The 23,500-nt window shown below is 39.8% G+C and overlaps 1 protein-coding gene across 4 annotated transcripts in view; it reads right to left on the bottom strand.

Annotated features, from left to right (window-relative positions):
• Positions 1-23,500, bottom strand: part of FAM184B (family with sequence similarity 184 member B) — a 42,159-nt gene that overhangs the window by 18,398 nt on the left and 261 nt on the right. For 3 of the 4 annotated variants that reach the window (XM_026052362.1, XM_026052363.1, XM_026052366.1), the window contains exons 2-3: positions 20,322-20,375; positions 4,136-4,888 (exon numbers count right to left, since the gene is read on the bottom strand). In XM_026052362.1, the coding sequence (XP_025908147.1) occupies positions 4,136-4,888; positions 20,322-20,375 (807 nt within the window). Of the gene's footprint in view, positions 1-4,135; positions 4,889-19,466; positions 19,522-20,321; positions 20,376-23,500 lie in introns of those variants that run through there. The other variant, XM_026052365.1, reaches the window with a different exon arrangement.

Genomic DNA, 23,500 nt, shown 5'->3' with positions numbered 1-23,500 from the left:
ATTCTGACTTCACAACTGATCAGCAACAGACTTGATTACTCTGGAAGTGATGGTGAACTCTGAGAGCGACAGCACTAAAGCAGGGAGCCAAGCAGGATCTGAAGGAGCCTTGGCTGGTAGCCTGCCCTGCCACACTAACTGCTCTGATCAAGCACCTCTGTCCTGGAGATGTCCAACAAACATACAAGTGCTTCGGGAGATGGAAGACAAAGTTCCTCCTCAGTTTATGCCTCACTTTGGCAAACTGCTTAGACAGGCCCTGAGCTGTGAGTGTCACTAACTATTAAAGTATGCACCTAAAACTGAACAAGTGTTTCAAGGTTCTCCTACATTTGAATGGATTTCAGCTCACATTTGGATTCTCGACTGCACAGAGACATTACAGACCGCAAATTTCCTGATGCCGGAGTATTCATGCCACTTGGCACGAGACACAAAGGTACCACAGAGAGCTGTTTTCACACAGGTTAAATTCTGTAAAGAACCCACGTAGCTAACTGAGGCTGCTGCTGCAGGGGCACAGCAATAACAAACTGAAGCTCAGACATTTAAAACTTACCAAGGGTGGATATCACACAGGTAACCCATCTTAATCCACAAGGAGACAAACCCTGTGCCACGGAAGCTAAATATAGACATATATACACATGTATTTATTTACAGTTTCTAACAAGTGGTCATTTAATTGAAATGCAGTCCACATCAACCACATCATCACCTTGCAGAATTAGCTACTCTGCCTAAATAACACAAAATATTACTTAAGATTACAGCAATCTGTTTGATTACTTCACAGCACAGGTCCATGGAAATGTAACTCAGAAATTGGAGCACAACTACAATACATTATTCTTCAGGAGGAACCTTGTATTAATCATTCCAAGCGTTACAGGCAAGGCTTGCAAGCGTAAGTGTTGCTAATGAGGTAGTTTATCACATCAAGGGTAAATTCACCTTCTTGCCTGAGGAGCTTTTCACTGAAATAAATCAGCTTTACTTTCCCCACTCCTTTTTTTTTAAAAAAAATAAGAAAAATCCTTGCATTTTATGGTAATTCAAAGTGCCTCCAGTGAGGATAATTCAAATGATGTCACTGTGACCAGTAAGATTAAAAACAGATGAATTAGAGCATCTATTAATAGAACATTCCTACCTTCTCCTTTTTTTCTCCCCTCTCAACTTCCACAAAACTTTACACTGACTTGATTTCCTTTGAATGCTCCATTACAAGGTCTTCCAACACCTTTACCAGCTGTTCTTTCAGATGTATTTTCTCCTCATGGGACTGACGCTTGCTTTTTCAAGTCCCCTGTGTCTTTTATATATGTGCTTTCAGAAGCTACAGCTTCAGCAGGCTGTAAAACACTATTTATTTATGACAAAACCAGGGTAGAACTCAGGTTTCTTTGTAATCTGTTTTGTCGGGAACATACTATTTAAGAGGATATGCTCCACTGAAAAATACTGCCTTTATTTCAGTTATGCATGTGAGTTGTGATGAGAGAGAGTTTTTTGCCTCTTCTGCAGCCAAGGATTTTGTTTTGCTTTGCTCCTGCAGTTTGGCTGTGGGCATGTGACTCCCTCCCAATCACAGAGGCTTCCTTTAAGGACAACCTTATTCTGTGAAAGAGTACAGGATAGATCTGGGTTTTATTATGTCACTAATGCCAGGTCTGACTTTCCAGAATAGCAGCATAACAATCTTCTAGGAGAACAATATAGCAAATAGTTTGGACCATAAAACTGATGAGGAGGAGATGCTGTGGAGAGGGACCACTCAGTAAATTCATTGTACTGAGTTGATTCTTGGTATTATTTCTGTTACGTCTTTCAAGGGAACAGAAGTGTCTTCCATATTTAGAAATAAAGAAATAGATCATGTCAACTTGGTCCCAAGAGCAAACTCTGGTGTTGGACCTTCTTCTCTAAAAGGGCTTGGTGATAGAAGAATTTAAACAGCCTGCCCCAGGCTATCACAGCTGTATTTTGAGCATGTTTGCAGTTTTCTTGCTGTCATTGCAGTAATTCATGTACTTGAGCCTATGAATCAGAATCAAACTGAATGGGGGTGGTGGTCTGTAAATCTTATAGGGACTGACTTCTGTAGAACGACTCAAAGGCAGAATAAAATGACACTGATTTAGGACTCTTTGGCATGCCCTACCTTTGAATGTTTGAGAGCAAAATATCTGTTAAAGGCCCCACATGCCTCTACAGCCTCTCTTGCTTTGGATCTGTTTGATAGAAGTCTTTTGCTGCAGCTCTATTATTCGACTCTTCAGTTCATCTACTTCATTAATTCATTCATTCGTTCTGAGAATTCAATATAGCTTCCATCCATTCCATAATGGCAAAATTTGCAGTTCAAATAGCATAAATAACTTGTGGAATTTCTAGTATGAGTGACATGGGAAATATTTCTGAGTGACATTAATGAGCATCTTACCTGCCTTTTGCAGGAGTTCCTTGTTCTGTCTTTGGCTGCATTTAGCTCTTTCTCTTCTTAGCTGCATTTAGCTCTTTCTTTTCTTTCATTATACATTTTGAGCTGAGAATTAAGTTGTATTTCCAAACCTCAAAATATGCATGGAACTACTTCTATGTACATTATTTAGGTTATTTTTCCTGCCTTCTGCAGTGAATGGTCATTTTCTCTCTCAGTGCAATTCAATGACATGAATCACTCACCTATAGAGCTAATCTGAAGGAATCTTTTTCTCTTCTATGTCTTTAAATGACCTCCAACCACAGTATCTGTAATGCAGAGCTAGAAGCAGCAGGCTCCTGTGTAACGTGAACACTCATCAGCAGTTACCACATGAAAGATGCCTGAGATTATCCTAAACACGGAGCAGGATGTATCTGCATTAATTTCATGACAATTTGTGCAACAATTAATGATTTTTTTTGAATTGCTGAAGTACTATATTTTAATGGAGATAATGGAGATGCCTTAAAAAAAAAAAAAAAAAAGGTAAAAAGGGTGCCCTAGTTACTTTGCTGGAATTATCTGTCCATCACTAAAGGCAAAACTTTGCCCATAATTAATATTCTATTTCAGAAGCTCTAGTCTCAGTCTCCACGAGAGCTTCAACACTGACTTGGACAACATTTCTATTTGTTCCTATATTGTTGTTATTTGAATAAAACCTCATGCATGGGTCAAACCCAACTCCCATGTGACATTTTCTATAACTAGGTGATGCTGGTGTCTACAAGACCTTTGAGTTCTCCAAGACTCTGATGGAGATGCACCTTCCTTCCCATCAGGAGATACTTCCCTCATGTCTGTTTCCAAACTAATATGCAAAACAGCTGGCACAAGGCTGAAGACAGATTTAAGGTGAGCTTACGTGATAGGAAGGGCCTACAGTGTTACATGGACACAGAGGGACACAGAGCAAGTGCAGAGCAGGGCTAGGTGCTTCAGCTTCAGCACAGCTCACCAGCATTTCCCCATTTTATGGCCTTATGTCATGACCCGATGAACCACACGTAGTTCGTTGGCAGGCTGCCTATGATCTGCTAATGCTGGCAGCAGTGCCTGGCGCACGATGTGCTGCAAATGCAGGAGCTACACATCAGCTTGGGTAGACAAGCAAAGCATCAAGTAAGATCTGGCTGATTCAGCACACAAAACTACATGTTTACAGGATGCTACTGAACAGCACTTGGTATGAGCTACTGCTCTAAGAATCATGCAAGATAAAGTACTTGATTCCTAACCTGCCAGCTCAGTGCCTGCCCTCTTACCTGACCCTGATGACATCAGGGCACCGAGAGGCGAGACCCACAACACAGGAGTGTGCCCTGGGCACACTCTGCTGCCACCAGTGCCTGCTTACTAATCCCTTCTCAGTTCCGTGCAGAAATACTTACAGTTTTACCTCCTCCAGGGAATAGGAAGTCTACTGTTCAAAGAGTTCTCCTAATGAGTTACTAATCAGCTTAACTCAGTGTTTAAAAACTCCCCAGTGCTATATTCTTCCTTTTTCTCTTCTAAGCCTCTTAAATTGTTTTAGTTCTTACAAAGCACCTGACTTAAGCACTTTAAAGTCCTTTCTCCTCAAATTTTGTAGAAGCGATAATATGTTCTTTACTAGGCACAGATAGAGACCACAATTTCATACTCTACCTGTATTCTCTCTTTCATCTTCTGGGAATGTTTCTTCCTCTCATTTACCTTCCAGGTTTTTTCCTCCAGGTCAACCTCCAGTTTCTTTACCTGCTGCAACAAAAAAACTTCCTGAGCCTCTAAGCTCTTCCTTGGCTCCAGTTCTCTTTGCTGACAATTCTTCTGCTGTTCTGCCATGGATTGCTGGATAGCTTGTTGTAAAGTCTCTTTTTCTCTCTCACAGGAGTCTTGCAGTTGGCTGCTTTTCTGTGTACACTCTTCTGTGACACTCTGGTTCTCACTCTTCTGGTTTTCCATCTCTTTAATTAGAGCTTGTTCTTCCACACTGTGTTTTTTATCTAAAATCTCTTTTGTATCAAAAATCTCCCTGAGTGCTTTGCATTCATTTAACAGGCCCTCATGCTGCTGATTTAAATGTAAAAGCCTGTCTTCAAAGTCTGCATTGGTATCTCCTGTGTCCGTGGAAAGTATCTCTGCCTGTTTTACTTCCATTCTCAGCTCTTTCACCTGCTTCTTGAACAGGGTTAACTCTGCTAAGGCTTCTTCTTTGAGTCTCCTGTGTTGGTCTACTGCATCTTCAAGGACCTGAATACGCTTTCTGAGCGACTTTTCTTCTTCAGCTTTGCTTTTATACTGCAGGATTGTTTTCCTTGTCTCAGCACGAATGTGCTGAATTTCTTCTTCATGCGCATCTTTCAGAGCCTGTATATTAGCCTCATGTTCATCATTCTTAGTGTTCAGAGCATATATCACCTACAAATCAAGAAAAAGAATGTGAAATCACAGTATCTGATAATTGGTGGTATTAAGAATTTAGTTATATTTATCAAGGTCTTAAATGCTTTAAGAGAATTATTACAGTTACATTTTTGTTGCTTTCTTTTTTTCCCCTCCACTAGCAACATATGAGACAATAATAAATTGCAAAATCCTACAGAGAAGAATGATACTGTGAGAAGCAGGTTTTTTTCCAGATTTTCTCAGCAATTTCCTTTTTTACTTCTGGCAAATCATCACTTCGTCCACTTGGTCTGACCTCTAATACCAGGGATGAAACAGGACCGTTTCTAGCTGACAGACTCCCTATCTCTTCAGCCTTCAGTGCAGCAGCACCATCTGCCACTTTGCCTTTAGCCTTCATATACAGCTTATCCCTATACAAAAGTAGGTCTGGAAATTTCCTAAAACTTACAACAGCTATTATGAGTGGGGCCTGAGCCCAGAGAGGTTAATGCAAACATTCTTAGACATTATGTGAGAAAACAATAGTCTTAAATACATTAACCTAGAGAGGAGTCAATGGAGTCATGGCCAATGTTTGGATTTTACTAGAATTCAATCTTTCCTCAGGGAAGGTCTCAATTAAGAGACCAATAGGCCTAAAACCACACTGAAGTGTCACAAGTCTGCAGCCTGCACGCCGACACCCTCAGGGTGTCTTCAGAACTCTTGAGTTTGTTCAGCTACATCTAAGCATTTCCATGCTATTTATATATTGAGGAACATACTGAATTTCAGTCATCCATAAATAAAAGCAAATACACAAATACATCTTGCGTAAGCTCCACTCCAGCCCTCATAGTAATGCAACAAATATAGAGGCCTTGAAGGGCTCACAAATGCCAAACAGCCTGGGTAGGCTTGTGGATTAATACATGAAGGAGAATAGCAGCATCATGTTCCAGAAGACACAAAGTCTACATTTAGATATGTATATACTGTGGACTCGGATGACATCCTGTTAACTCTCCTCTGTTATTTTTAACTATTTTTCTTTTGAAACAGGAAGAGTTTCAGGATACTAAGTGGATTTCTTCTCTCCAAAAATTCAAACTCATTCTGTGACCCTTTTTTAAATATTCATGCCATAAAAAACAGTCATAAATCCTACAAAGAGAAGAATTAATTTTCCCCATAGTCTTGGAATGGGCCGTCATTAGCTCAGGCAACTCTTCAGTTCACTGCGTCCAATGTAACCAACCAAATATCTTCATTTCATACCATTAACAGGATGCAAATATATTATTTGAACATCAGGCTTTCATGATTCAAAAGTTTCCACTCTTGATGAATTTATGTAGTGTATTAGCACTGCCTGTCTCGCACTATGTTGTATTCAGTCTGCCAGGGGAAGGTGCATCCAAACCCTGACACTTCGCTATAGACAGGTACTTCCCAAATTGCACTGATCATTAGACCGAACTGGAGACCCTCTACATTAATAGTTACCATCAAAACCTCAGGTGAGATGCCTACAGTACTTGGAGAGACTGCCTTCCCTGCTCTACCAATTCTTCCTATGCTTCCATTCAGCAGAGGATAGAACCACAACAAAGAACTTTGACTTGAAAATGCAAGTTCTTAATCTTCAGACTTGGCTGCTGAAATTGATTCCTCAGTAAAATTCTCAAGAGATTTACTTTGCAAAGGATTTCTGCTCACTGTTCCTGAAATTTAGGTCCCTCATGCATGCCTTTCATTCCTTATGTAATACAACCCCCCAGGGCTACAATATTCATATCCTGAGTACTTCATTTAAGAGACTAAAGTCACCTGAAAAGAATTGAGGGCTTTACCTGCTTTCTGCTGGAAGGGAAAACACTGAAGAGTGATTAGAGCCACTGTGCCTTGCAGGGAGTATGTTCTGCTGGGTAGCGTGGTATAAACCTCTCACTGGCTGTGCTGATAAAAGGCTTTTTCAAAGCAGCTCTAAAACTGCTTTTTAGCAACTTGCAAACTCAATCAATTGAAGAGCCCAGAGAGCTGCCTTAATATAAAGGAAGTGATATCACTGCTTGAGTTATTTAGCACAACACGAGGGCGACTGCCCCTTACAGCTCTCCCGAGCCCTCTGTGCCTTTGGGGCCACGGTGACTTTCCATCAGCTGAACTGTATGGCAGGTTGGCAGAAACACTACTGCACAGCATGCACTGGGGAACTGGCAGTGCTGTGAACATGAATACAGCGTGGAAATCCTGTTTTATCTTCCCAGTGCCCTAAATCTAAATGGCATCTTATTTTCTTCCAGCTTTTTCATGGTGATGCAAAAAGCAAAACAAACAAAAAATCGACTGAACCTCCTCAATGAAGACAAACCTAAATGACTCATCCTGAAAAGGCTGCTCTGCTTTTTAGTAGCAATCCTATTTAACCAATCCTATTCTTGGCATTAGGAACAAACTGCTCTAGCCAGCAGCTTTATGAGCTGAATAAGATGTGAGACACTTTCCTACAGAAAGGGATGCTGTTGATAAGAAGAATCAGAAAAAAAGGGAAAGGATCCAAAATATTCTTCTCCTTTCAGGCCCAGGTTAGTGGGCAGATACAATGCATCAAATCCTTCTGGATGAGGAAAGGGCTCAAAGAAACACAATGAGAACAGACCCTAATTGCATGGGATAACTAACGGGAAAAAGGGGGAGTGTGATAGTGCAGACCTCGAGGAGGTCAAAAGGCGGCAGAGGGTGCAGGGTGCACCCGAGAGCACCCCGAGCAAAGCACAGGAGGCACCGAGTGCCCCTTGCTAGCTACTTGCTTCGGGGGATGGAGAGCAGGGGACTGTTCAGCTCTTTCCCGTTGGCAGCAGCAGCAGCACCTCACCCTCAGGAACAGCTGAGTTTGTTTCTGTGAACTTCATCTTGTCGGCTTCTGAAGCAGGAACGAGACATGGTCAGCCTTGAAATGCTCTCTTTAAAGAGAAATCACCACAAAATTACAATGAGAAAACTCACTCTGTGACAGAAATGGCTCTGTAGACACTAGTCTCCCCCATTACCATAATTATGGAGACTAGAAAATAAAATCAGCTCACACAATTGCCAAATTTATACTCTAGTAAGAACTCACACAGACGCTTTGTCCTTTCTAACACTGAAGGAGGAAGAAAGTATTTCAACAAGGGACAGACTGTCCAGGCTATGGTTAGCTCTGGTGCCGAGTCAGATTTACACCAGCACACCGATGCTTCATTCACCCTGATGACAATATATGGACTCTAACATATGGTTAGGGACCTCTAGAAAAGCCTCAAAACTTCCCTTGGGTCTCCTAGGGCTTCCTGAAAGCAGAAGAAATATATTTTATGCACACAGGTAGTTCAATGACTATTCATGCTATCCATTTACATGTTTGTATGAGAGAATATTACCACTCCAAGTATTCAGAAATATTTCAGAACCTAAAATTAAATAATACCTTTAATATCACACAAAGTTCTTGATTTTATATATTATTAGATAGTTTTATTTGCCTTATGATTTTTAGTCTTCTAAAATAAGAGGTTGGTGCTTTTGTGAGGTCCTTCAACTAAAGAAACTTATTTTCCTTTGAAGTAAAAGTTCAGCTCTGATTTAAACATCTTTGTTTGGAAAACCTGGAATTGTAAAGACCAAAAGTTCTTTCTGTGAACCTGCAGACGACTTTCAGAACCTTCAGCGTCGCTCCCTCCTCAGCGTCCCCGCTCATCCCCATTGTGGTATTTTTCATCACCCAAGGAATGAGGATGAAAGACCTCTCGCCTACACCTGTCACGAATTATATTTTAGTATCATGATATATTTTATGATTTAATGTATCAAGAAAGAATAAGAATGCTATTCTCTTTGAGTGTGTCTCATGCCTCTTTACCTCTCCCTTGTTTCTTGCCTCTTAATTTAAATTTTGTAAATGAGACACTTTTATTCCTTTTTTCCTATTTTTTACTTTTTTTTTTTTTTTTTTTTAAATCTAGCATGGTGAATGAATACTGAACATAAAGAAAAAAACAGCCTTACCATACTGGATATAGATATCGCATATGATCTATTTGCAACCAAATACAAAATTAGCCCTGGTTTACATTTTACTAAAGAGATATTCAGCTGTCCCTCACTTGTATTTGTAGTCTCCAAGTAGACAGGTCTCTCTGCAGACAAGCAGAAAAATTGTCAGGCAATTTAAGAATTGGGAAAGTAAAACTATATTTGCAAAGAATGTCTCCACAATCAGAACAAGTGGCAAAAAAGGCACTAATATAGTACTGCAACATTTCCAGAAAAGCAGAATTAGACTGTGGAATAACGGAAGTTAAATCTGATTCTGACAAGGAAACTCCACGAGTGTTCTGAAACACAAGTACTAGAGAAGGAGGTCAGATGAGGCCAGTAGTAGTTCCCACCAAGAAGCAAACAGGAAAAGCCTCCGTGTTGCTCCCTCCTCAGGAGCATCTTCTCTGTGTGTCCATCTCACTGACCACCAGGCACTTCTTCATACATGTCTTATCTACATCAGCCATCTGAATGCCTCCAAAGAGCATTTTTCCCATTCCCAATACAGGTTTCTAATATGATAAATGTAATGAATTGTTCCAGATATTTAACTGGTGGGATGGTGGTTGATATTTCTTCTGTATATACAATTTTCCAGCTGTGCTTTCCTACACAGATCTCAGGTGAAGTCTCATCCTTTGATGAGAAGAGACAGGTTTGAATTCTCACAAGCAAGAACTCATTTGTATTCCCTGTCCTTCACTCTGGTCCCTCTTTTGTGAGCTGATGTTTCACTTCACATTGCCCTAAGTTCTGGAGAGCCACTTTGTGTTGTCTTAGAAACACTTCTCAAAACAAAACAGATATTGGACATTAAGATATTACAGTTAACTACTGCAGGATTTCCTCATTAACTACTGAAAAAAAACAATTTGTTTTGTTCCTCTGAATTTTAATCAAGACTAGCAGTTTTCTATGCTTGTCCTTATAATTCATTTTCAGTGTATTTTTTAGTTCTCTTACACTTTTGGAAAAAGCCAATCTTTCTCCAAACTAATTGTCCTTCCTCCCCATCCATATTCATCTTTTCCTTCTTTCCATGGAGGTGTTTAGGTGTTTATGATTCCCCTGGAATTACTATCATCTATAAATTTGAATGTTGCTCATTTTTCCTTCCACATCATTAATATGTGAAATAAGGCAAGCTCTAACCCAGATCCTTGTAGCATCTGTCGCCCCACAATCTGATGCACTATAAACCTTTTGTTTACAGTTGCTGAATTGCATTACATCTTAGCTGTCAAAACCTTTAACTAAATAATTTGAAATCATTTTGCAAAAGCTAAACTGCAACGGTAATTTTTTTGGTAGATTTTGTGCATAATTGCAAAGTAAAACAAATATCAATAGGCCATTTAAATGAGATGTTTTTATTTCTTTGTTGCAGCTGTGTGATTCAAATTGAACTAGAGTGTTTTTAATAAATTTGTATTCAAATGCCATCACAGAGGATGAAATTATTTTTTCAGGTAAAATTGAAATTAACTAAGATTTCTATTAAAAATTACAAAGGACTATATGAAAACACTGAAAGGTTATGCTTATTCATGGATAAAGATGATGCACTTTGTGTATTTATGTGTGTATGTGGACACACAGGATTAAGACCAAATAATCACATTTCCTATTCACCCTATATAATATCTTGAACTTGGGGAAGTTCTTGCTGAACTCTAAGATCTCTAATTTCCTTAGAAATCTCTGACTTTCACACTCTTTGACGAGTTCAGCTGCATCTTATAAAACCGTTTCAGATAGCTAATATGCAGGAAATCAAAGATTTCTTGGAGAGAAGTCACAGGTCTATCTACATCTCTGTTTTAAGTCATTATAGGATAGCTGAGTTTTAGTAGAGAAGTGAGATCAATTACTCTCTTACAGGGCATCTAAAACTTACAGGGCATCTTACTGGTTCATAACCCAGAAACACGATCTCCATTATGCTTAAAAATTGAGACAGTATCCTGTACTAACCTGCTTCCACTTATAAAAATTACAACTCTGCCAAAATGGCTTTCGTAAATGGAAGGCACATCTCACAGTCTACCCGAGTTCTTGCAGAGTCTAGACAAGGCACACAGAGTTAATAGAATTCACCTGGGTTTCCAAAGGACATTTAACCAAGCTCCCCACCAAAGGCTCTTGCAGGAATTAAGCTGTATTTACATAAACCAGCCAGGAGTAAATAGTTTTCACAATAATGATGACCAGTGGGATCTCTAGGAAGCTGGACCAGCACCTATGGCACTCAATACCTTCATAAACAGTTTGAAAAGAAAATAAGTATCAAAAGTTGACTACAGGATTTGGAAAAGAATCTCACAAGCTAAAAAAGGACTGACTACAATCATTGCAGATAACAATAATTGCAGGTAAAAGGCGAGTAATGCACATTAAAAGAGCAATTCTGAATTTCCATATACATTGCCACATCATACATCTACAGTTTGAATACATCATGCAGTCTTGCTTCTCCCTCTTCAGGAGGGGGCAACAGAACTGGGGAGAAGAAAAAAAAAAGTGTGCTGAAAAGCAACACGGATAATCAGTTGAGAAAAAGCTTCTACACAAAAAGCAGCAGAACAGAGCAGGGCTCTTGCCCTGAAAGAGAGGCAGCTAGGTGAGAATATGCTAATATTGTTAGAGATTTAAAACACTGGCATTTAGGTGTCACTTTGTGCCAATTGTCTAAACTCCTATTACTCTCAGTCAACAGAGACCAGCGAGCAGGAGACCCAGGAGCAGGTCTCCTCACTCTGAAGTGGACACTGAGGAACCTGGTGCTATTCCACACGCTGCAGTTGGCCGAGACATCCACACAGGGCTGGCAGATGTGCTGTGGCCCTACAGGGCAATGTGCCGTTCTGCAACCAGGCAGGGTCTGCCAGGACATCCCAAATGGAGCCAGTTTTAGATAACACATGGTTATTAACAGAGCTCAGTCCCCACTTGTTGCTGTGCTGAACTGTTCTGTAGACTGCACTGATAACATTGGTAGCTTGGACATACATTAAAATACACTAAGTGCACATTAAGATTCCAGATTAAAGTACCCGAACCTTCAACTGATTTTTGTCCATGCATTCCTTACAATTACAAGCAGAATGAAAAAGAAAAATACAGAATGACTATTTGCCACCTTTTCCAATGTTAGAACTACAAAGCAGGATACGAAATTATGAGGGGACAACTTTAAATAGCAGAAGATAGTATTTCTTCATGTTATATCCAGACTTAGCATCAATATCCTACCACAAGAAGCTGTAACACTAAAAGTTAGTGTGAATTCAAGAAGCGACTGCACAAACTTAATAATAATCTAAATGTTTTTGTTCTATTAACAGCTACATCTCTAGACAGCTCTATTATCAAATAATTTCTCATCAATGAAAAATGCAAAATATTCAACTGTTATCCCATATTTACATTTACAGGTAGTTCTCATATAATGAGCTAATTGCTAATGTATATTCACAGTCAAAAGTTCTAACTCCCCGAGGCAATTAAAACACAGGGCTCCTCTGGTCAAAGCTTTTGTATTGCTTCTAGTTCTAGGTAGAAAAACTTTTAAAAATTTCTGGGTGGGGGAGTTTTGACTTATACAGTCTATATGAAAAAAAACATGCAGTGGTGACACAATACTGAAGCCTGAGCTGAAGACACTCGTTTACTTCTAAAACTTTTAGCTGAAAGGAAAGATTTAGCAACATGTCCTGTAGATATCTAGTTGCTGAGTCCTGGTAGTATGCTGTCTATACCGTCCAGATAAGTTACGGGAACTGTTACAAACAGAAACAACTCTGGATGATATAGCTGCACGCGGTCATGCTTGTATGTGCAGAGCTGCAAATCCACACAGCTGCTGAACTGCAGCAAGAAAGATTGCACACCAGCCAGTAACTTGCGTGCTTTGGGGGAAAGTACCCCCAAAAATAACAGGGAAAGAAAAAAAATCGCTCTGCCTAAAAGTACATCTGCAAACAGACATACAGCACTATGACATTAATGGCTCAAACCCTGAACTTGAAAAACGGCCAAGCGTAAGAGTGCACTGCAGCATAAGATCTGACTCAGTGATGTGCTGGGACGACATGTATGGTCTAACTTAAAACTGTACTTAAATGTCTGAAGGTCAAATCATACAAATTTTGAGTGACAACTACATCAAAAAGGTGTAACCTTCCTTTAAAAAAAAAGAAAAAAAAGTTTCTTGAATAACAGGGTAATGTGATGCAATGCTCTGCTACCACCTGAGTCTTTGGGAGACAAGTGAACGTACTGCAAGTACAATACTAAGTTTGAACTACCAAAGTCAAGCCTGATTAACATGCTCTGCTTAGGGGCAGGATAAATTACCTCAGCCTTGGCCCTGTTTGGTTGTATGTGCCTGAGAAAAAGTGCATTTTACAGCAAGACTAATATATGCTAATATGATAAAGACCTTGCTAGACTCATGGCAACTTGTACTTCTACATCAGTGCAACAGTTCTATTTACAAAATGGAAACACCTAATGAATACATAACCATTATGAAGCAGGGGAAAAGAACACAATGATGCATGGATATAAATACACCATATATAACAACAGCATGTTCAGAATGCTCTGAAATCCACTGCTCTGCAATATTTAAGACTAAGAATATTTTAAGCTAAACTGAGCTGGACTTCTGCGTACTGACTTCTAATTTGGTTATTTTCTCAATTGTAAAATGTTGCCATCATTAAACCACTTAAGAAATAGCTTAAATTGTTAGCAGGGAAGTATACAGTTTATAAACTCATTTAAAATCATACTTTTGAACAGCAGTGATGAAAAACTAGAATTCTGAAAGACTAAAATCCAGCAACTTTCTTCTGTGCAATTAATGGATCACTAACTACCTTTTCACTATAATGCACATACTGATAAAAAGTATGACCTTCTATATAAAAACATTAAGTACAAGTATCTTGAAATAGTGCTTTGAATTTGGTCCATATTTTCCATTACAAAAGTAGCTTTTAGTTGTCGATTATTACAGCAGTCTGATTTTCTGTAGACTCAGTGAAGTTGCTGTAAAAATCTGTATAGTACAAAGGTAATTCCAATACATAAAGATGCCAAGAACACCCCCAGGAAAAGCAATATATTTTGAATATGCATCACTACCTGTAATTTTGAAGGTAGCAGCTTAAAGCTAAAATCATATAGAAAATGTTTAGACTTCAGCCCAGAACTGCAAGCTGAGATTCTTTGCCATTATGCACACACCTATGGCGTGACACTAGAGTGTACAAGTATCACAGCAACATGTTTGAATGCAAATCCCTAACAGTACATACAACATACAAATATGGTAAACCATTGATCTTTAGTGTGCTTGGGGCAGAAGAAATTCTAAGATTTCTTAGGAAAACTAAAAAACAACCACAAAAACAGAAGACTACTAAATATCCTGGTTTAACTCTTTAAAATACTGCAATGCTTTCATATATCGGGGAGTCATGTAATTCAAAGGTGTTATTTTGGTGCCTGCCCGCCCATTTTCAGTCTGGCCCCAAGATCTCTGCTAGCTGGCTGGAGTTCCTGTTAGTGCATGATTCTTGCAATGAGGCCCAAGGAAGAGGAGTCACATTAGGAGATGTGCAAGGAATGAATATTCAGAACTCTTAGGAGACCAAATCAGAGACATTTTTTGCTTGCTTAGTTTTGTACAGCAAAGGCTAAGAGAGGATATGATTATTACCTAAATACATGAAAATAACATCTGATGGAGGTAAATTAATTCAAGGTACAAGAAAATAAAATGGGTAGTGCAAGATCTATAGATTTTAAAAAATATATTTCTATTGATCTAAATGATGAGATTCTGGAATGCTTCCTAGTAAGAACAGTGTTGTTAATACTGATTTTGACCAGTTTAAGACCACAACGTTAGTAACACAACACAATTGACATAAGGATCCAGGAGTTTCCTTAGGAGAAGATAGTTATGACAACAATTGAGAGACCTCACTTTAATTTGCATATTTTTGTCAACTGATGGGCAAAAAAATGCTATTTTTCATATTCAGAAGAAAACTGTACATAAAAATTATAAAACTAAGTAAAATACATGGGGTTGATTTGGTTAGTCTTTTGAGGGTAAGCAGCTTTACAAAAAGATCTCTTCCTTTGTCTACATGGAAATCAGTGTATTTCTTGCCCATGGAAAAACACTGCTGTTGCAAACGCATGATCCTAGTTTTTATGCTGTTACAGTTTGCTTCATTTCTGTAGAATACTGAATTCCTCTCAGGAGAGCTGAGATCAAAAAAACCTCAGAGCAGAGCAACAACTAACTGCACTTCAGCTGAGACACTGTAAGAATTGATTAGTGAGCACTGTTAAGGCATCACAATAAATAAGATCAAGGAACTTTGCTTAAACTTTATGAAAAGGCAATGCATTTCATCTATAAAAATGGGTAGATGCTAGAAGCGCTCACACGGTTTCCGCTGCACAGCTGACAGGCACTTCTACAGTAAAACATTGTATTTTAATCACATTACATCCTAAATCTACCAGACATTTTTTTTCTGGGCACTAAAATAGGTTAAAAGCTTTGGCATACTGCAAAACACTAGAGTGGAATAGTCTGCAGCCTCACATACATCCCAGACCACTGGTTATATCTTCCATACACTTCACCTATAAAGATGAGCTAATGAAACTAAATATGAGAGTGTATCTTATACACATCATAAGAATATCTTTCTTCAAAGAACTAATGAAAGTAGGGTTTTTTTTTTTTTTTTTTGCTTATCTGCCAGATTTTCCACTGAAGCTTATTTAACAATGTTCACATTTTTCTATTCTGCTGACTGAGCTACTGACTAGGGAGATTAGGCAGCTGGAATATATAACACGTTCAGCTACTCTAACTGGTGAATGAAGAATATCTGCTTACGCTTCTTGTTCTAGAAGAGGCGCATACATGTGCCTATGAGACATTCACTTCTCCAGTAGAAAAAGAAAATATAAATAAATATAATCTTACAGTGTTTTATCAGCAATTATTTTTTCCCTATGTCAACACTCTTGACAGTTCCTCTCTTTAGACTCACAGTTTTCAACAAACGTAATTTGCTGCAGGCTACTTGATTGTGCAGCTAACATAACCTCCTCAACCAGAAATACTGTGCTTAAAAATCAGGTTCTTGCAACAAAGCTCCCCAATAACCAGATGGAATCCTAAGGAAAGTGAGCTTCAGGGCAACTATCTACCCTCATTAAAACTCTGTTGGTCTCCAGGAATTTCTCCCAAGGAAGGAAAGATAAGTATGAAAGGACTGTCTTAGGCCTTAGCTCTCTGACCCTTTGCTAAGGACACCATCCCCCCACTACTCTGCCTATTCCAATTTGGCTCCTTCCAGAGCCTCAAGTCCAGAGCAGCAGATTGGGTTTGGGTCCCACAGGCAGACATTTGAAGACATGCCTGAATATCATGAATGCCTGAAATATATTTGGTTGTTGCGAGCCTGCCAAAACTGCCTCTTAAATAAAAGCTGATTCACTCTCCTTAGCACTCTGAGTTTATTTGCACACACAGAGTGCATTTGCATTTCTCATCCTATCTCAAGTGAAAAAGACTATCCCGAGAATCAATAAGCACATGAAAATCATGTAATATCCAGTGGATGTTAAAAACTCATTGCATAAAACAGCAGCGAGCCCAAAGTTGCTTAAAAAAAAAAGACCACGCATTTATGCATTTAAAACAGAAAAAAAAATAGATCAGAAATATGAAGAATTCATACAGAAGGTTTTGTGCTTGTAAAAGCTGAAGTTTCTGATGGAGAAGACTAAATTTAAATATGAGTAAAGAAGTCACGCGTTCTGATAGAACCAGGAAAATGCACTAACTTGAAGTCTCTATTGATTTGAACACCTTTGGGTTGCAAAAAAAATTCAAGCTGTATTATTTGCACCTGTGAGTCACAGGCTAGAAATGGACTTGTCTATTTGCAAGCTGAATTTTTGTGATTTCTTTTCTGTAAGTTCATAAATTCACAAATTTTGTTTTGAAAACTCAAAGCATAGTTCATCTGGAGATACAAAGTTACCTGAAGAAAGCAGGACCGTGACCCTACAAATATGAGGTATGCAATATAATACGTAAGTCACCAGCCCATATCTTACCATGCTATCAGCACTTCATGCAAAGATGCTAATCAGTTTGGTTCTGCTGTTGAGGCCTTTGCAAACTGCTCCTCTGTCTTTGAGGGTAGAAGGTGGAAGCTGCTACTGATTATGGAGAAATTGGATGCAAGGCAGCCTCTGTATCCGATAGCCAATTTAAACATTTTGAATTCATTTCTCCTTCTGGCATGATACGGAGTTGATAAGTCATTATATCATTCACAAAACATTATTTCCCCATCACTGAAAAACTGGAGCAGGAAGGAGCTAGAGATCAGAGAGCAGAATCACACTCCAGTCAGGAGGGACTAGCACGACAAGCAACTCGCAGTTAAGGGAACATTTATCATAATTGCCTCAACTCCAACACGGCCAAGGAAAGAGGGTGCTTCAAAAGAACCTCTCAAAGTTCCCAGGACAAATCTGGCATCAGATTTGGCTTTTCCAATTTTGAGATGGATGTCTGTTGTTAGTATGGCACTATCCTACCCAGAGTTTAAAAGGAAAAGCATATGATTACAATTCTAAACCTGCCCTGAGTACTCTATAAGCATGGTTTTATTCTAAAGAAAATTGATTCTTATATATATCACTTTCTGCAAGACGATGATTTCTTTAAGTATTTCTTTGAGCTTCAGGTATAACTCTTCTTTATTTTAGACGACTTAGCAGTATCAAGAGGTTGAATTCCATTGAAACTAAGTAAATTATTCCTCCAACCTTTTAATGGTAGAAATTTATTATAAGGTTGAGGAGAAAGAGTACATAACTTTTAATAAAGCCTTAATAAAATTTCACCTGGATATTTTGCACTGGAGTGATTTTTTCCTTTTTGTTAATAAAATGCTTCTCAGCATAGCTCTCCCCAATGCAAAGAGAAGCTTTATAAATTAATATTATGTTTTCAGAATAGAATGATACTTTTTCCTCAAAATTAATTTATATGGTGAGGCTTTAAAAATAATTTTCATTTTATACACAAGGAAAACACCATAATCTCTACAGAAAATGAGTTCATAGAGTTGAACTTGAGAGCTGAGAAGCTGAACACAAGCTTCCCTGCACAGAGCCCATCAGCAGCTTCTAAGGCTGCTCTTGAGAAATGGGGTCATCCAGCAGCAAGAGAGAGCTGGGGATTCTCCAGCTCCTGTTACCATGAAGTACAATCTGCTATCAAAAAACAGAAGCACGGCTGCTGCTTTTCTATTTAAAAGAAATTAAAGTGATACTGAAGGCTGAAGTCACATTAATTCAGCAAGTTTTCTATGCTATGAAACAGCTAATTTCTGTATGTGAAAATGACTTAGAGCGTAAAGATGAAGAGACAGGGAATACAGAGAAAGCAAGTGGACAGTTCAAGAAATCTTACTCTAATTTGCTGTTATCCTTCAGGTGTATTTCACTGTGGGTGAGGAACTGTGAATGGTATCAACAAATAACCAATCTGTACCAAACTAACTGCTAAAACGTTATCCTTTTTGAAATAATAAAAAGGACATGCATTTGGATAGTTTACAATTACTACAGAATCACAGTGTATGTTGATGTAATACATACATTCATGAGCAAAAAAAAGAAGTACTAGCTTGCATACAAGTATTATTAAATAAAAATACAGTCTAAACACATGCATATGTAAGTATATAATCCCTGTATAAATATTCCTATATGTGTTACCAGATCCACGCTCTCATTATAGGAGAATAACAGCACTGAGAACCAGTAAGGTGCCCTACGTTCCCATCCTGTTACCTTCATTCCACACTTACAATTGTTGCTTTTCCATTTCTAGGGAAGGGGGAGAGGTTATGAAACCAGCTAAATACCTTTATGGATTGCAGGGAAGCTTGCTGAACATGTAAAGGCTGCTGTTTTACAGGAGTAGCAGGGCTAGGAAATAGTCTTTTTTCCCCCTCCCTGCCGAAGGCACAGCCTAAGAATAGCACAGGAGATACCCACCACCTGCTACGCATTTTCTCTCGCTTCTAAACATGGTGTTGAAGACGCTCAAGATATTTACGGGTATCACCGAGCCCTCGGTGAAAGTTTTAATGCAACCTGCTACATCCTTCAGTCCTAGCTCTTCTCCAGCTCCTGTCTTTTACCGAGGCAATTTAACACAGCTCTACCTTACACACACCTTAAGCGCAAGGTAGCAAGCATCATTACCCTTTAGCACCACAACTCGGCTGCACCCTTGCAACAAAACTGCTGGAAAGACTGTAAGAAAAGCAAATAAACAACCTCCAAGGGGGACCCCCGGGGCTGGATATCGCCGCTGCGAAGCTGGGCGCGCTAATGAGGGCTGCGAATTGCGCCTTCCCCGCTGGCAGGGGGGGGTTCCCCAAGGCGGGAGCCCTACCTTGGTGAGCTGCGCGATCTTCTTGCACATCCTGAGGTGGAGCGCGGGCTGCGGGGGCCGGCCCGCGCCGGAGGCCATGGGGCCGCCGCGGGGCCGCCTCCTGGCCGAGCGGCTCCCGCGGCTTGAACCCGCCGCGTGCCCGGAGCCGCTGCGGCCCCGCGGCAACGCCGAGGCGGAGCGGGGCGGCCCTCGCCGCGGCCGCTCCGGCTGCCTCGCACGCGCAGGGAGCGCTGGAAGCGGCCGGGAAGGACGCGGGCTGCACCTCAGCGGGCGTCTTCCTTCCTCATCCGCAGCCCGTCCCTCTGCCCCAAGGGATAAGGCTTCTAAATCCCCTCAAGAGAGGGAGGAGGGAAAAAAAAAAAAAAAAAGTAGTCAAAGTTTTTTGTTTTAAATCACGGAATGGTTGAGGCTGGCAGGGACTTCTGGAGATCGTGTAATCCAACCCCCTGCTCAAGCAGGGACGCCGAGAGCACGTGGCACAGAATCCAAGCTTTTCAGATGAAGCAGTTTTAAAAGAAGAGAAAAATCAGTAAGAGGTCAAACAAGCCGTAAAACGGTTAGCAGGCGAGTTTAAACAAGAGCAGAAGAAATGGGAAGGAGGAGAAGGAAGGTTGGGAGGCAAGAGACGGGGATGCGCAGGGAAGGGAGCAGCAGCCGCAGCGAGCGGTCCCGCAGCCTTCGCTGCTGCCCAGGACCAGGCAGGGGGGCCCGTCCGACCTTGGGACACAGAAACCAGAGCCCTGAATTCCCGGGATTCGGCGGCACTCCGAAGGTGGAGAGCAGCTTTGTGCAGGAAGCTTTTCCCGTGGTTAGGGATCAGGGACGCCCCGCTGCCAGGTGAGACGTGTTACTCACATGGAGTTCAACACAGTTAATGCGGTCACGGCATCTTCTCCTCCTGACACCAGCCTGAGGAGGGAGAGAAGTGTGAGGTTTATTATCTGTCAAGTTTTGATAAGGTTGACGAGTTTATTAGGACTATCAAGAGAGCACTCAAAAAAAAAAAAAAAAAACTAATAATAAAAAAAGGACTGGACAGTTATATAAGGTTTTATTTTCCAATGAGAATTGGAAAAATCGAGTGAATATACAAACCAAGTTAAGAAAAATGCAATGCACTTCAAAGGTACCCAAGTTATCTATGTTATCACTCAGATACACAGATAAGACAAACAAATTCCTGTTTCCTCTGCTGAATGTCACAGGACATTCCTGGACCTGAAGGCATGGTTGGATGGAGGCTGGATAAGCAGCAAAGAGGAGCTCAGATCTTCCGATACACCAGGAAAATGATGAGGGATTTTTTCAAGCTGGCAATTCGTGTATTTGGGGCAGGGGGTGGGAGGAAAGGAAGGTATTGAGCCTTTGGTGTGTGGTGCTGTGATGGTTCTAGCAAAGCACCATGTCATTTTTTAACCAGTTGACCTGTGCAGTCCTGAGAGATGAAGAAAAGTTAAGGATAATCAAGTTCTGTTTTGAAATTAAGGTAACAGGTAGAGGATGAAGTCCCCATGCAAGTACTCCCCTTGGCAAAGGCTGCAGGACGAGATCAACTCTTTGCTAGACATGCGAAAAAATGTCATGTAAGAATTGTCAGCAACACTTCAAATACTGGAAAAGCTTCGGTCAAAGTTCATGCACCAGAAAATGCAAACACAGAACATAAATTCATAAGAGACTCAATGTTCTGTTAGTTCCACTACCCGACAAAATACTTGCTTTTAGTGACAGAATTTTAATAGATAACACCAGAGCTTTTCAAGGAGAAAAAGAAAATCTGACTCTATTTTTTTTCTTCTTTCCTTACTGATCTAGGGATCACTCATGGATTAGTAAAAAGGACAAAGCAAAGATGTCACAAAATGTAATTTAAGTATGCGTTCCATAAGTACAGGTTTTGAGGGCCACGTCAAGCACACAGGCTGATAACAAAAGTGTTTTTGAACCTGAAGCAGGATGTTTAAACATACGGTTTAAAATCCAATCTGAGCAGTCTAAATAGAAAACATGCACATAAACTGCTCTTTGAATTTGAATTATTGTTGCTGCATTGATTTTAAGAAGCTTATAGAAGAAACTCATTCTGACCCTACCAGCTTTTTAACTAGATGAGCAACTTATATTGTATGAGTCTACAGCTTTATTGCTTAGGTAGATCAGCAATTTACTTTTTTTATTGGCAAAAGTAGGCTATATATGAATAAACACATCCTTGATTTTCACTATCTGCTACTTGTTGAATATGCAGACTCCACAGTTTCTGAAAAATTCACTCCTTTGCAGTCCTTCCAACCATGTAGTGTGTTTTGTATGAGACCCTGTTCTATGGTTCTATGAACTTTAGCCTTCTCAGCCTTTGAACCTTTGAAAATCACAGTATGAATAACATCTTTACATGACAGGATGTGCTGTGTCTTACTTTGATGGAGGCTTATGCTATCATTGTACCACAAAAATAGCTACTCTGTTTAACGTGTTTGAGCTTTAGATCTGTTTTCTAATAATGTATTTGGGAGAATACAGCTATGCTGATCCCCCAGATTTGACTCCACTGCTGTTTTTCAGACCAATAGATTTAGCATTTAAAAACTGTAGAACATTATCATTAGCCATTAACGGTCTTAAAATATTTCAAATTAAGAGGCTTTATCAGGAAGATGAATTTAAAACTCCGCAAGGTAGTGCCTCAGCCAAAGCAGATGTCTTCCTAAGTATTATTCTAATTTAATTCATAAATCATGATTATCATTATCACCCTATTTAAACTCATTGTGATGCCAGAGAGTCCAGGGACTGTTATTTCTTTCATACAGGAAAAACTGGGAAGGAGGAAGAAGCAATCAGAAGGCCCATGAGAAATGCCATTCATCCAGTTCAGTATCCTGTTTCCAACAAAGCCATTTTATAGTTGAATGTGAGAAAGATGGCAAATAGTTCTATCATTGGTACATCTTGGGTCATTATGATGATGGGTTTACATACCTATTTCATAATTTTCATATTTCACCTTTTTCATAAATCTCATCTTGTAAAGAAAACAGGATTTGGGAGTTCAATTCAAAGCCCACCAAAAATGCTACCAATTGACTAAAAATACTATTTTTTTTCCAAAACTTTTATAGCTGCCTTTTATGAATACAAGTTTTGGAGGAATGTGATGAACAGAACCTCTGATTACAATTGTAAATGATAGCCTAATTATGGACGTAGTAATATGAGTTAATATCTTACACGTGGGGACTGTAAGAGGAGTCCACTACATAAATTAGTTAGAAAAGCTCTGGAATGTTTATTAAATAGGATAACAACAACTTTCCATTTCAAACTGATTTTTACTCAGTGACCTATATTTGATGTGCACACTTAGAAAATAGTTCGCTGAAAGCTTAGCTTAGTCTGCAGTAGCTTTTTTGCACACACAACTGGACTCAGAATGCATCTAGAAGGTCAGAAGCACAGGGAGATGCATCTAGAAAGAGGGCATTGGCAGATGAGGTTATTGTTAAGGAGAAAAGGAGAGAAAATCCTGAGTTCCTGCTTCCTTTCAGAGCCTAGAACAGCCTCCAAGTTTTGATTTCCATCATTCCTCCTCTTGTTCTTTGGAAGTGTGAAACCCACTGACCACAATCTCTGGGTCCATCCTGCTTACCTTGCTCAGGCCACCACTAAACTGGGTAGAAGAACAGGGCTGAAGGGCTGCTGGAACTGAATGGGGCTCCTGGGCCCAACTGTAAAGGTTTGGGGTGGAAACCCCATGTGAGATTTGTCTCACAGCAAACCACTCCATTGGGTAAAGACAGCAACTAAGTGGTACCGCACAGAGGCTGCTATACCTTATTTTGACCAGTTAGGCCCTGTCCCACACATGTGACCCTACTTCAGTGTGTTATAAACCCAAGATACTGGAAATTGGGAATTCTGCGACGTATTTACCCCGAAAGGCAGCCTATCTAACAAAGTTAGACTTCAATTAGCTACAACAGAAACATGAAATATTTCTACCTAGGAAGGCAAAGTCTAACAGAAATATTTAA

This window comes from Nothoprocta perdicaria, unplaced genomic scaffold, assembly GCF_003342845.1.
Source record: "Nothoprocta perdicaria isolate Ctin4 unplaced genomic scaffold, notPer1 scaffold_88, whole genome shotgun sequence".
Classification (NCBI taxonomy): Eukaryota; Metazoa; Chordata; class Aves; order Tinamiformes; family Tinamidae; genus Nothoprocta; species Nothoprocta perdicaria.
Note: the sequence above shows the minus strand (reverse complement) of the source record. Positions and strands in the feature narration are given on the sequence as shown.